Here is a 15,775-nt window from a genome sequence, read left to right on the forward strand (position 1 = left end):
CCAACGGTCTAACTACTAGGCTACCTGCAGCCCCACATTGATAAATCCCTAAAATGTACTCTAAAAAATGTGTTCCCTATTCAATTTAGGCAAAGATGACCTAATCTGCTCTATATGAACCCAGCAAAGAGCATAATATCACAACCATCGAACATAATACAGCCACTAATAAAACCAATCAGTACAGCATACTGCACAGCTGTTACTGGGTCTCGCTAGTATCCTTTATCATCTATTTCTAGCTAACGAGCTGCTACACTACAGTACCAATCAAAAGCTGTGACAATGCCTACTCATTCCAGGGTTTGTCTTTATTTTTACTATGTTGTACATTGTAGAATAGTAGTGAAGACATCAAAACTATGAAATAACACATATGGAATCATGTAGTAACCAAAAAAGTGTTAAACCAATCAAAATATATTTTATATTTGAGATTCTTCAAAGTAGCAACCCTTTGCCTTGATGACAGCTTTGCACACTCTTGGCATTCTCTGCATTTGATATCTCAAGGTAACTCTGGTTCTAAACAGCAGCAGCAGCATTGTGCCATCCAGGATGTACATGCCAGGCGGTGTCTGAGAAAGGCCCCACAAATTGCCAAAGACTCCAGCCACCGGAAACATGGACTGTTCTCCTTGCTCCCGTCCAGCAGACGGTATCGGTGCTCAGACAAACAGACTCCTAAAACAGCTTCTATCCCCTGGCCATAAGACTGTTAAATGGCTAAAACTACTGCTCCCCCTCACACCTACGCTGCTGCTAAAATGATTATTGATTAGATTTACTAGTACCACTACGTTGCCGTTCATTGGTTGCCGTTACCATTTGTATATATCTATTTATCCTACTACTAGTACTACTGTTTACATGTACAGTGCCTTCAGAAAGAATTCACACCCCTTGACTTTTTCCACATTTTGTTGTGTTACAGCCTGAATTTAAAATGTATTAAATTTAGATTTTGTGTCACTGGCTCACACACAATACCCCACAATGTCAAAGTGGAATTATGTTTTTTTTAAACATTTTTGCCAATTAATAAAAAATGAAAAGCTGAAATGTCTTGAGTCCGTAAGTATTCAACCCATTTGTTATGGCAAGCCTAAATAAGTTCAGGACAAACATTTACTTTACAAGTCACATAATAAGTTGCATGGAGTCACTCCGTGTGCAATAATAGTATTTAACATGATTTTTGAATGACCACCTTATCTCTGTACCCCGCATATACAGGTCCCTCAGTTCTGCAGTGCATTTCAAACACAGATTCAACCACAAAGACCAGGGAGGTTTTCCAATGCCTCGAAAAGAAGGGCACCTATTGGTAGATGGGTAAAACGTTTAAAAAGCAGACATTAAATATCCCTTTGAGCATGGTGAAGTTATTAATTACACTTTGGATGGTGTATCAATACACCCAGTCACTACAAAGGTACAGGCGTCCTTCCTAACTCAGTTGCCGGAAAGGAAAGAAACCGCTCAGGGATTTCACCATGAGGCCAATGGTGACATTAAAACAGTTACAGAGTTTAATGGCTGTGATTGGAGAAAACTGAGGATGGATCACGAACGTTGTAGATACTAACCTAATTGACAGAGTGAAAAGAAGGACGCCTGTACACAATAAATATATTCAAACTCATGCATCCTGTTTGAAACAAGGCACTAAAGTAATACTGAAAAACATGTGGTAAAGTAATATACTTTTTGTCCTAAATACAGTGTTATGTTGGGTGCAAATACAATACTGATAAATGGAATGGAGCGAAGCGAAGCACAGGCAAAATCCAAGTGGAATACCTGATTCAGTCTGCTTCCTACCAGACACTGGGAGATTAATTCCCCTTTCAGCAGGACAATAACCTAAAACACAAGGCCAAATCTACATTGGAGTTGCTTACCAAGAAGACAGGTAATGTTCCTGAGTGGCTGAGTTACAGTTTTGACTTAAATCTACTTGAAAATCTATGGCTTGATGAATTTTGAAAGTAATAATTGACTAATGTTGCACAATTCAGGTGTGGAAAGCTCTTAGCGACGTATCGAGAAAGACACACAGCTGTAATCGCTGCCAAATGTGATTTTACAAAGTATTGACTCAGGGGTATGAATAGTTATGCAAATGAGATATTTCTGCACTTCACTTTCAATAAGTTATCAAAAAGAAAAAAACATTTTTACTTTGTCATTATTGGGTATTGTGTGTAGATTGGTGAGGGAAAAAATATATTTAATCAATTTTGAATTCAGGCTGTAACACAACAAAATGTGGAATAAATCAAGGGGTAATACTTTCTTAAGTCACTGTATATATTACCACTAGTTATTACCATAAGTATTTATATATTCCTGTTAACAGCCACATTTACATGTATATCCACCTATCACGCCTAATACTGACACTCTCACACACTCAAACACTTACACACAAACATACACACACCTACCTACCACTTATGCTGGTGCCATACTGTTGACTATTAGAATTATTTATCCTGCTACCAGTCACTTTCTCCTAATCCCTGCCTACATGTACATATCTACCTCAAATTACTCCATTATCCCTGCACATTGTAAATGTGGTATTGGCATTGACCCTCTATATAGCTTATTCTCTTATTTCTCATGTTTTCTTTATTATATACAGTATATTTTTGTATTTTACAGAATTTTTGTATTTTATAAGCATTGATTACTGCACTGTTGGGTTGAGCTCGCAAGTTAAGTATTTCACTGTACTTGTGCATGTTACAATAAAACTTGAACTAAACTTAGCTGAAGAGAGGATCACACTCTCTCTACCCAAGTGGGTCATGGCTAGCCGATGGGAGTCTTGCCTTGACTTCTAACTGCACACACACATGGTGGGGAGTAAACAAACACACCAATTAGCATTTCTAGACATCTGCCTCTCCATCTTGGCCGCTCACTGCACAATGCTCCTGTATAGAGACTACCGGTGACTGTCACGCCCTGAACTTAGAGCTTGTTATGTCTCTATTCTGGTTTGGTCAGGGTGTGATTTGGGTGGGCATTATATGTTCCTTTATCTATGTTTTTGTATTTCTTTGTTTTGGCAGGGTATGGTTCTCAATCAGGGACAGCTGTCTAGCGTTGTCTCTGATTGGGAACCATACTTAGGGAGCTTTTTCCCACAGGTTTTTGTGGGTAGTCAATTTCTGTTTAGTGTTTGCACCTTACAGGACTGTTCTGGTTATTCTCTTGTTTACTTTTGTTTTAGTGTTCAGTTTTAATAAAACAAGCATGAACACTTACCACGCTGCGCTTTGGTCCGATGATTCCTCTTCTTCAGACAACGAAAACCGTTGCAGAACTACCCACCACAAACGGACCAAGCAGCGTGGTAACGAGGAGCAGAGGGTTCAGGACTCCTGGATTTGGGAGGAGATATTGGATGGACAGGGACCCTGGAGACAGGCTGGGGAAAATTGCCACCCGAAGGAAGAACTAGAGGCAGCTAAAGCTGAGAGGCGGTGATATGAGGCAAGGCAGCGCAGCAGGCACGAGAGGCAGCCCCAAAAATATTTTTGGGGGAGGCACACGGGGAGATTGGCAGAGTCAGGCCTGAGCCAACTCCCCATGCTTACCGGAAGCAGCGTGATACTGGTCAGGCACCCTGTTATGAGGTGAAGCACACAGTGTCTCCAGTGCGTGCTCATAGCCCGGAGCACTATATGCCAGCCCCCCGCAAGTGCCATGCGAGAGTGGGCATCCAGTCAGGGCGGATTGTGCCAGCTCAGCTCGTTTTGTCTCCGGTGTGCCGTTTCGGCCCAGGTTATCCTGTGCCGGCTCTGCGTACTGTGTCTCAGGGGCGCTGGGAGGGTTCTGTTCGTCCTATGCCTGCGCTCCGCCCGTGCCGGGCGAAAGTAGGCATTGAGCCTAATGGAGAGGTGCGAGTGCTAAGCACCAGATCTCCAGTGCTCCCCACAGCCCGGTTCGACCTGCGCCTGCACTCTGGAGGGGCCGGGCTAAAGTGGGCATTCAGCCTGGAGGAGTGGTGCCAAGGCTGCGCACCAGAGCTCCAGTGCTCCCCCACAGCCCGGTTCATCCGATGCCTCCTCTACGCACCAGGCCTCCTGTAGGTCTCCCCAGCCTGGTGGGCCCTGTGGCAGCCCCACGCACCAGACTGTCTCTGCGTCTCCTCCCTCCAGAGTCGCCCTCCAGTCCGGACCCTCCAGAGGCGCCCTTCAGTCCTGGAAGCTTCCAAAGGCGCCCTTTAGTCCGGGGCCCGCTACAAGGGTCCCTGACCTTAGAGCTTTTTATGTCTCTATTCTGGTTTGGTCAGGGTGTGATTTGGGTGGGCATTCTATGTTCCTTTTCCCATGTTTTTGTATTTCTTCGTTTTGGCTGGGTATGGTTCTCAATCAGGGACAGCTGTCTAGCGTTGTCTCTGATTGGGAACCATATTTAGGTAGCTTTTTCCCACAGGGTTTTTGTGGGTAGTTAATTTCTGTTTAGTGTTTGCACCTTACAGGACTGTTCTGGTTATTCTCTTGTTTACTTTTGTTTTAATAAAACAAGTATGAACACTTACCACGCTGCGCTTTGGTCCGCTGATTCCTCTTCTTCAGACGACGAAAACCGTTACAGTGACTACCATTAAGGAACTTCTTAAAGTGATGCAATTTCAGCCAGTAGTTTTGAAAGTAGCGCTCACGTGCCAAAACAGGTCCCTGAAAATTGTGCACAACGTCCTCCATTTCCACTGATATGTTACGTCCTACTGAATCGTATGATATGAATGTGCTTAAGATCCCATTCAATCTCTTTATTAACAGCTGTTCCACGCATTCTCTCAATGGGTATTGTCATTCTGCAAGTATACTAGAATATATTCATTTCTGAACATTTGTAAGCAACCCCCTCTGGTTTTTGTAGTGATTTACAATGCAAGTGTGCTTTATCGGCAACCATTTTGTGGATTGTGGTGTAGATTATTTTCACTGAACAGGTCTACATCTTTGATTCTCATCTATAATGTGGTTTAGATGACCTAACATTAATTTACACTAAGTAGGTGGCAAGCAGGAGGTGGCATTTACTGTGAGTGGAATGGTTGACAGGGGAGTTCTTTCCGCCCATCAGGTACAACACATCAGTAAGTAAGTGTCATCAAGTGGGGAACTTGGGAGATGTTCTACAAAAAGCCAAGTTGAGCATCACAATCTCGCCTTACTTTCCTAATTTTCAAGTCTCCTATATTCCTGGATTCAGATGCTTCTGTTTTCACACCACTCCCATCTGTAGACCTTTCCACACGAGCAGATAGGCCTTCTTAGAGCTCCATACCTGCTCACCGACATCTCTCCTTCTCTCTCCTCTCCTCCTCACTCTGATTCTCCGCCTTCCTCTCTTTCTCCTGCCCCCTGGAAGACTGCTCTTCGGGGATGCACAGTTTTTTATACCGTTCTTCTTTGATTTCCCTTTATGAGTAGATTTCAGACAAAATTAACATTTACAGTACAGAGCCAGCCAGAGTGGGTGAGAGAGCGTCTTTTCCCTGAGGACTACTACTTACAGCACGAAAGGATCATGAAGCATTTTTATTGAATTGCAGCATATATTTAGCCCTTTACTGTTTACTGTACTCTACTTTCCATCCGCAACCCAACAACCATTTTCCCTCAAGGCAACAAGGGATCCCCTTCAGACTATTTGTCTCTGAAGTTACTGCAGCTGTGTGAGTTGACACTCACAATCTCTCACTCACTGTTTCTCTAACTGATGTATTCTCTCACTCTATCCAAAAGCTGCTGATTTATTAGCATACTGTTAACTGATACTAAACTAAGAAGGGAGGAGAGGGTGAGAGAAGGGAGGAGAGGAGAGGCACCACAGTGGCCTCTCTGTCTTTCGGGCACAAGTTCTTGCCATCTGACACCTGCCACTGAGTGGGCATGAATCCTCTCTCCGTTTGGCAGGAAGTAGAGGGCTGCAAACAGGAAGTCAAAGCAAGAAGTGTATCATATGTAGATTCCACTGGCCCCAGGAAATGGCTGCCTTTAGTATCTGTGATGAAGCCTGGCCAGGAGAGCACCTGCCTTCCCAACAGAGGTCCTTTGAGGGGATATACAGCCACGATGAGGCCTCTGAATGTCAATTCAACACACAGATGTCTCAAAGCAAGCACAAACACTGCCAGCCATTTTGCTCTGGCTCTTTCAGTATACATGAGAGCTTGGCTTCAGGTTCAGCCCCAACAGTCCCCAATTGGGAAAACAATGCATTACCCTTATGTCCTGCACCTTTGCTCTTACACTGTTGGAAGCAAAGTATGGACAAACAAAATATTTTAGACTTGTTTTATATGAACTCAGACACCAAAAACTGGTTCCAACACACAGGATAAAGACACATCAAACATATTATCCAGACAACTCACGGATAGTGTAAGGGACTGGGAGTAGGAGAGGTGGAGAGCATAGGCGAGTGAGTGAGCGAGTTGAGCGTGAACACTGATGTGGCCGACCATAGAGATGCAGTGTGCCCGCCCGACTTTCACAGAAAGCCATTCAAACCAAACACACACAGATGTTCACACACTCCCTCCCGCCCCCCCTAGAGGCTCCGCAGGTGACACTCCCTGGCAGGGCAACCACGAGTGTAACTCAGCAGATAGAGAACTCATTTAGCCACAGCCAAACGCAAACGTACCCTTACACACATGCAATGATCTCACACACAAATACACAGTGTGTAGATGCAAGCTTGCACACACTGACACATTGGTAGTCTCCCTCTTCTTAATCACTACCTTTTCAGTTTCGTAGTGACCATTAGGTTTACAGTGAACATATGTTGAACCTCATCCAATGTCAAGTATACTGTATATGCATATACAATCAGTTACAGATTAGAAAGTTCATGATGAGAATATGAATGAGCCTCACACAGACAGTGAGCATAAGTTCACACACCAAAAATATATGTTGAGTGTGTGAACCTGGCAGTATAAACTGCAAACTGTCACACTAATAATATCTTCAGTCCTTGTGAGGTGTCTATCTGGAGGGGGAAAAACTGTTTAATGTTAAAAAAATTAAAAAGGAAACCAATGCATTTGATCGTATGGAGAAATAACTACCCACCTCTATCCATCCGGAGGGCGGCCAAACGATCAGACAAATGATTGTACAGTACCACATACAATTAGTAAAAAGCCAAACATCGGACTGGACAAGTGATAAAACAAGTCAGCAGTCACACAGTAAATCTGAAATCTCAGACAGACAAGTCATTGTCACCTCTACTGTGTCTGACTGTCGAGTCAGAGAGAAGGAATGTTCTGACAATATATTCAGAATGTAGTTCGCTATAGTAGAGCTACAGTGCCTTGCGAAAGTATTCGGCCCCCTTGAACTTTGCGACCTTTTGCCACATTTCAGGCTTCAAACATAAAGATATAAAACTGTATTTTTTTGTGAAGAATCAACAACAAGTGGGACACAATCATGAAGTGGAACGACATTTATTGGATATTTCAAACTTTTTTAACAAATCAAAAACTGAAAAATTGGGCGTGCAAAATTATTCAGCCCCCTTAAGTTAATACTTTGTAGCGCCACCTTTTGCTGCGATTACAGCTGTAAGTCGCTTGGGGTATGTCTCTATCAGTTTTGCACATCGAGAGACTGACATTTTTTCCCATTCCTCCTTGCGAAACAGCTCGAGCTCAGTGAGGTTGGATGGAGAGCATTTGTGAACAGCAGTTTTCAGTTCTTTCCACAGATTCTCGATTGGATTCAGGTCTGGACTTTGACTTGGCCATTCTAACACCTGGATATGTTTTATTTTTGAACCATTCCATTGTAGATTTTGCTTTATGTTTTGGATCATTGTCTTGTTGGAAGACAAATTTCTGTCCCAGTCTCAGGTCTTTTGCAGACTCCATCAGGTTTTCTTCCAGAATGGTCCTATATTTGGCTCCATCCATCTTCCTATCAATTTTAACCATCTTCCATGTCCCTGCTGACGAAAAGCAGGCCCAAACCATGATGCTGCCACCACCATGTTTGACAGTGGGGATGGTGTGTTCAGCTGTGTTGCTTTTACGCCAAACATAACGTTTTGCATTGTTGCCAAAAAGTTCAATTTTGGTTTCATCTGACCAGAGCACCTTCTTCCACATGTTTGGTGTGTCTCCTAGGTGGCTTGTGGCAAACTTTAAACGACACTTTTTATGGATATCTTTAAGAAATGGCTTTCTTCTTGCCACTCTTCCATAAAGGCCAGATTTGTGCAATATACGACTGATTGTTGTCCTATGGACAGAGTCTCCCACCTCAGCTGTAGATCTCTGCAGTTCATCCAGAGTGATCATGGGCCTCTTGGCTGCATCTCTGATCAGTCTTCTCCTTGTATGAGCTGAAAGTTTAGAGGGACGGCCAGGTCTTGGTAGATTTGCAGTGGTCTGATACTCCTTCCATTTCAATATTATCGCTTGCACAGTGCTCCTTGGGATGTTTAAAGCTTGGGAAATCTTTTTGTATCCAAATCCGGCTTTAAACTTCTTCACAACAGTATCTCGGACCTGCCTGGTGTGTTCCTTGTTCTTCATGATGCTCTCTGCGCTTTTAACGGACCTCTGAGACTATCACATTGCAGGTGCATTTATAAATGACTTGATTACACACAGGTGGATTGTATTTATCATCATTAGTCATTTAGGTCAACATTGGATCATTCAGAGATCCTCACTGAACTTCTGGAGAGAGTTTGCTGCACTGAAAGTAAAGGGGCTGAATAATTTTGCACGCCCAATTTTTCAGTTTTTGATTGTTAAAAAAGTTTGAAATATCCAATAAATGTCGTTCCACTTCATGATTGTGTCCCACTTGTTGTTGATTCTTCACAAAAAAATACAGTTTTATATCTTTATGTTTGAAGCCTGAAATGTGGCAAAAGTTCGCAAAGTTCAAGGGGGCCGAATACTTTCGCAAGGCACTGTATCTGAGGTAAAACAATGAAAACCGTAGCGGCTTAGAATGTTAGCAAGCTATGAGGTGAACATTGCCATGAATCAGTCGAGCACACACATCTGATGAGATTACACTGTAGAAACCCATTCTCCATATTTGGTCATTCTCCATATTGGGCACCCTATTCCCTATATAGTGCACTACTTTTGACCAGAGCCCTATGGGCCCTGCTATTTGGGATGCAGCCAGCAACTCACCATTGACTGTGAGCTGCACCCAGCTGCCATTGTGGAAGGTGTTGTACTGCTGCTCCAACATGAGGACCCTACACTCGTACCAGCCCTGGTCTTCTGAGCGCACTGGGTCGATCTGAAGAGACGCCTTCCCATGCAGGCTGGCTCTACCTGGGGTGGGAGAGAAGAACACAGGTAGGGTCAGGAGTCAGGACCATAGAATTTGAGTTGATCCGAATGGTACACCCAACATTGCCGCCAGTGTACCCAAAGAGCACCATGAATCAATGTGATGCGCATATCTAAACATGGATGACGCTTACACAGCTCTTTCATTATTCCACTGACTGTTCAATTAATTAATGACACTAGAGTATCACACCCCCAACACACACCAGCATACTGACATTGCGCTGACACAGACATCACACAGCTGGCAAATACGTAGCTGCTCTGCCAACAGCATCTTCTCTGTGTCTCTGAGCAGGTTCATTTGGTAACAGTGGCCTTAGATTGTGCTGTTAGATACCCCCTAACCTATCCAGTTTGATTACAGATGGCTTCAATATAAAGAACGCTAATGCGAATGACCAAGGTCAGGGGGATTTGATTTGACCCAAAATTAAAATGATTGGATTGGAATTTGAGCTGTTCCCAATCCATACTACTTCACAACCTCTCACAATAAACAAACTACCAACAGAACCTGGCCAGAAGAGAGCTGCCTTCCAGTATTAGGATTAATAGATAACATTACCTGGAGGGCAATATCTCTGGCTCTCTCTCGTCTAGAAGCTTCCCAGCTAAGGTTCTCCTCTCCTCTCCATCTCTTACTCTCTCTATATATCTTTTTTTTCTTTCTTTCTCTTGGCCCCACCCCACCCCCACCTCTCTGTCTCTCCCCAGCCAGTGTTGTCATGTTTGCAGTTTTCCCACCAAATTGGGCTACCTTGAAAACGTTGTTGTGGGTGAAAATGTATTGGTCATGGGTTGCGGGTTTTTGGGCTATTTCTAACATGCTGACTAGACCGGGCCATTGCGCACATGTTGATTTTGTCCATCCACACCAGACGCGATCAGGACACGCAGGTTGAAATATCAAAACGAACTCTGAACTAACTATATTAATTTGGGGACAGATTATGGCAATTCAGATAGTTTGCTTGCTGTTGCTTGCTAATTTGTCCTGGGATATAAACATTGGGTTGTTATTTTACCTGAAATGCGTTATATGGAGCTTGACAGGGTTGGGGTCAGCATGTTAGAAATAGCCCATGTAATCTGTTACATATAATGCAATACAAAAACAATAACTGTAAGCCATTACAATACCAGCAAAAACATTTTTAAAAGTAGATAATTCATTCTAGGATTACTTTCAAATATAGAAGGGATAATTTCAGAATATTTTTTTTCCTTTCATATTAACGTCAATCATATAATTAACTGAAAAAGTACCTCTTTGATCTTACCGCCTGAGCAACATACACGGTCACAAAATAAAAAGGTATAGCGCGCCAACACAGTGCATTACCCTAACCCAACGCAGTGCATTACCCTAACCCAACGCAGTGCATTACCCTAACCCAGCGCAGTGCATTACCCTAACCCAGCGCAGTGCATTACCCTAACCCAACGCAGTGCATTACCCTAACCCAACGCAGTGCATTACCCTAACCCAGCGCGGTGCATTTCCCTAACCCAACGCAGTGCATTACCCTAACCCAACGCAGTGCATTACCCTAACCCAACGCAGTGCATTACCCTAACCCAACGCAGTGCATTACCCTAACCCAACACAGTGCATTACCCTAACCCAACGCAGTGCATTACCCTAACCCAGCATGGTGCATTACCCTAACCCAGCGCGGTGCATTACCCTAACCCAACGCAGTGCATTACCCTAACCCAACGCAGTGCATTACCCTAACCCAGCATGGTGCATTACCCTAACCCAGCGCGGTGCATTACCCTAACCCAACGCAGTGCATTACCCTAACCCAACGCAGTGCATTACCCTAACCCAACGCAGTGCATTACCCTAACCCAAAGCAGTGCATTACCCTAACCCAACACAGTGCATTACCCTAACCCAACGCAGTGCATTACCCTAACCCAACACAGTGCATTACCCTAACCCAACGCAGTGCATTACCCTAACCCAACGCAGTGCATTACCCTAACCCAACGCAGTGCATTACCCTAACCCAACGCAGTGCATTACCCTAACCCAGCGCGGTGCATTGCCCTAACCCAACACAGTGCATTACCCTAACCCAACACAGTACATTTTTTTGGAAGGCATTCCAAAGAACAATGTGTTTAGAGAAGAAAGGGGCAGTAATGTAACAGTTCAATGCAAACTATGTTTGCCCACGGTAAAGCTGCTGTCGACATCCAGAGACTCGACTTCAAACCTGAAGAAACACTTGGACGTAAGGATGACGATTGGCAGGTGTGGATTGTTATCTTGCTTAGCTAGCTAGTCTCTAGAGACAGACAGGTTTTCTTCACAATGTTACCAATCTTCCGGTATAGGTCGGAGATTTCAGAGAGTACTAGCTAGCTACTTAGTCAGATTTCTAGCTAGCTAGCCTGTTTAGTTTGCTAATTTGCTTGCCAACTCTCCTACACTATGTAGGTGTTATGCTGCTCACTTAAGGTTGCTCTGTCGGTTGCTAGCTATTGTAGTTAACAAGATATCATAGCAAGTATGCTATTGTGCTAATTTGTTAACAATTTAATTAAATCTATTTTAACTAAGACAAATCAGTTGTAGATAGGTGAAATTCACTGGTCTACATAGCCTAGCTAGCTCGCTAAATCAAAAGTACAAAAAAATAACATTTTGAAGGCTAACGTTAGTTGCACTCTGTAACCCAACATTACAAGATGCTCACTGTCAGGGTTGTTGCTAACTTAGTTAGCTAGCTAGCTATGGTTTCAGAGTACCATGCTACCCTAATCAATAAAGCCACACTGCAGTTTTCCTGCGGTTGTTTTTCAACCCAAATAAATATTTGAGTATTTCTATACAAACAATATAAACCACCATATACATCATTGCATTCACAGCTTTGTCCATGTGTGAGTGGTTACCTGTTCCAACCCTAGCCCTGTGTTTATCAGACAGGGGCAGGCTATAGAAAGTGAAACATAAGTTTCAAAAGGGTGGACAAAAGTTGGGTAAAGCTACAATACTTATTTGAAACAATAACAAGGTTCTCACTCCACTGTTATTTTACTTATTGTATTGTCATAATTAAGTGATTGCATTTAGTTTTTTCAGAGGATGCATAACAATCAATGGAAGAACGTGAGCAGGAAAAGGCAACCAGATGACATGGAGGAGTGGAGAGATGCACAGCCATCTACAGATGGCCAAAAAGGGACATCTTGTGCCACACACCTAACAAGGACCACACACCTAACCACACACCTAACAAAGCCAGGTTAATCACCGGGTATTTGACTTCATCTTAGAGGATGTGAAACCCTTTTCACTAGAAGAGGTCCCTTCATTCCCCCAAGCTAGTAGAAGGAATCAGTGGTGGGAGAAAAGTTGTGTAGAACGACGTTGATGCATCAGATGAAAGGGAATTTGAGTCCATGAAAGAAGCTCTCTCCACCAAACTCCAGAGCATAAAGTTAGTCTGCACCACAGCAGCAGTGATGTAAAGTAAAAAATCTTTAAAGTACTACTTAAGTAGTTTTGGGGGATATCTGTACTTGACTCACACACTTATCAAAAGAACATCCCTGGTCACCCCTACTGCCTCTGATCTTGCAGACTCACTAAACACAAATGTTCACTAAACACAAAGTCAATTGTCTGAGTGTTGGAGTGTGTCCCTGGTTATCCGTCAATAAAAAAAAAAAATGTATGCTGTCTGGTTTGCTTAATATAAGGAATTTTAAATGGATTATACTTTACTTTTGATACTTAAGTGCAGAACATTTTAGCAATTCCATTTACTTGTTATACTTAAATATATTTAAAACCAAATACTTTTTACTGGGTCACTTTTACTTGAGTCATTTTCTATGAAGGTATCTTTACTTTTACTCAAGTATGACAATGTAGTACTTTTTCCACCCCTGCACAGCAGACATCTGGTCTGCCCATAACAGATGCTTCTTCGGCCTGACATGCCACTGAATCGAGGAGGACACCTTGGAGAGGGAGTCAGCTGCTTTGGCTTGTGCAAGACTGAGAGGACGTCATACCTACAGTATGATGTGATTACTGCCAAGTTCAGTGAAATACATGAAGACTTTAAAATTGAGCACAAAGTGAGGGCCATGTCTGACATGTAGGTTTATTGCACCTAGCTGCACTTTTTGTTTTCTTAAACTAAAAAAAAACTACTTGGTGGACTAAATGTGTGATTACACTGTAAAAATGATTTCTTCATATTTTTTTATAAATTTCTATTATATCTCATTTTAGTTATTTAGCAGACACTCCTATCCAGAGCGACTTACAGTAGTGAGTGCATACATTTTCATACTTTTTTGTACTGGTGTCCTGTGGGACAAGTGTTTAACACCATCCATGTTGCTGTGTTACTTAAGCCCTTACTTATACCTGGTTTTAACATGTATCCTTTGTCCTGCACATTGTGTTTTAGCCCACATTTTTAGACGGGTGTACATGATTAAAAGACGCATTGGGGTCTGACTGTGATCAGATCTTATAGGTGTAAATGGACAGGATCAGGATGCAGGACACAAGTTAGAAGCAGGTATACAGGGCTTAAATCAAACCAAATCAAATTTTATTTGTCACATGCACATGGTTAGCAGATGTTAATGCGAGTTTAGCGAAAAGCTTGTGCTTATAGTTCCGACAATGCAGTAATATCTAACAAGTAATCTAACAATTTCACAACTACCTTATACACACAAGTGTAAAGGAATGAATAAGAATATGTACATAAAAATATATGGATGAGCGATGGCCAAATACATTTTTAAGTGGTTGTAAAATTGAACGGCTCTTTTCTGGATTTGGATTATTAGCGGGTATTGGCCTAATCCTGCTCTGCATGCATTATTTGGTGTTTTACGATGTACACTGAGGATATTTTTTGCAGAATTCTACATGCAGTCTCAATTTGGTGTTTGTCCCATTTTGTGAATTAGCCAGGCTGCCCTACATCACTCACTCCTATCATCTATTATGCACACCTGCCTTCCCTCGTCACGCGCATCAGCGATATTGGACTCACCTGGACTAACTCATCTGTTTATTACCTCCTCTATATTTCTCAGTTCCCTGGCTCTGTTCCCCGCTGCTGCATTAAATGTTTTTTTGTCTTTGTTACCTGTTTGCTGACGTTGTTCCTGTCTCGTTCCATGTCCGTTATTTATTAAATGTTTTACTCCCCGTACCTGCTTTGTCTCTCCAGCGTCATTTCATGTGACAATGGGTTCTATAACTGATGTTTAGGTCGAGGTATGTGTGTGTGTGTATATATATATATATATATTATCTTTTGTTGTCTAGATGGAATTTGTATTCTTGTTCCTGGAAACTGGACCTTTTTTGGAACACCATTTTTTGTTTTACTGAGATGTACTGTTAGGGCCCAGGTCTGACAGAATCTGTGCAGAAGATCTAGGTGCTGCTGTAGGCCCTCCTTGGTTGGGGACAGAAGCACCAGATCATCAGCAAACAGTAGACATTTGACTTCAGATTCTAGTAGGGTGCTGCAGACTGTTCTAGTGCCCTCGCCAATTCGTTGATATAAATGTTGAAGAGGGTGGGACTTAAGATGCATCCCCGTCTCACCCCCCAGCCCCACTTGTTGGTTGTGTACATGGATTTTATAATGTTGTATGTTTTTTCCTCAACACCACTTTCCATCAGTTTGTATAGCAGACCTTCAAGCCAAATTGAGTCTAAAGATTTTTTTAAATCAACAAAGCATGAGAAGACTTTGCCTTTCTTTTGGCTTATTTGTCAATTAGGGTGTGCAGGGTGAATACGTGGTCTGTCATACGGTAATTTGGTAAAAAGCCAATTTGACATTTGCTCAGTACATTGTTTTCACTGAGGAAACGTACGAGTCTGCTGTTAATGATAATGCAGAGAATTTTCCCAAGGTTGCTATTAATGCATATAGTTATTGGGGTCAAATTTGTCTCCACTTTGTGGATTGGGGTGATCAATCCTTGGTTCCAAATATTTGGAAAGATGCCAGAGCTGAGGATGTTAAAAAGTTTAAATATAGCCAATTGGAATTTGTGGTCTGTATATTTGATCATTTAATTTAGTATACCATCACCACAGACTTTTTGGGGTTGGAGGGTTTGTATTTTGTCCTGTAGTTCATTCAATGTAATTGGAGAATCCTGTGGGGTCTGGTAGTCTTTAATAGTTGATTCTAATATGCCCACATTTTTGTTTTTGCCCCAGCACTGCACAGCTGAGTCAAATGATCAACTCATCATCAAGCTTCAAGTGGTATTTATGTATTAATTTGTGATGCTATCCTTGATATGATCCTGTTATTGTCACACGCACATATGTGTGCAGTGCATATGCATCTATCAATCCAATGTTATCATGATTTGTTATCAGGGATATTATACTTC

General features: G+C 42.4%; 1 protein-coding gene across 5 annotated transcripts in view; it reads right to left on the reverse strand.

Moving 5' to 3' along the window:
- LOC110503964 (protein turtle homolog B) overlaps positions 1-15,775 on the reverse strand; it is a 75,175-nt gene that overhangs the window by 30,779 nt on the left and 28,621 nt on the right. For all 5 annotated transcript variants that reach the window (XR_005039327.1, XM_021582652.2, XM_021582650.2 and 2 more), the window contains exon 3: positions 9,200-9,346. Coding sequence is in view for 4 of the 5 variants with exons in the window: in XM_021582652.2 (XP_021438327.2) it covers positions 9,200-9,346 (147 nt within the window). In the remaining variant the exon portion in view is untranslated. The remainder of the gene's footprint in view (positions 1-9,199; positions 9,347-15,775) is intronic.

Source organism: Oncorhynchus mykiss, chromosome 24, assembly GCF_013265735.2.
Source record: "Oncorhynchus mykiss isolate Arlee chromosome 24, USDA_OmykA_1.1, whole genome shotgun sequence".
Lineage (NCBI taxonomy): Eukaryota > Metazoa > Chordata > Actinopteri > Salmoniformes > Salmonidae > Oncorhynchus > Oncorhynchus mykiss.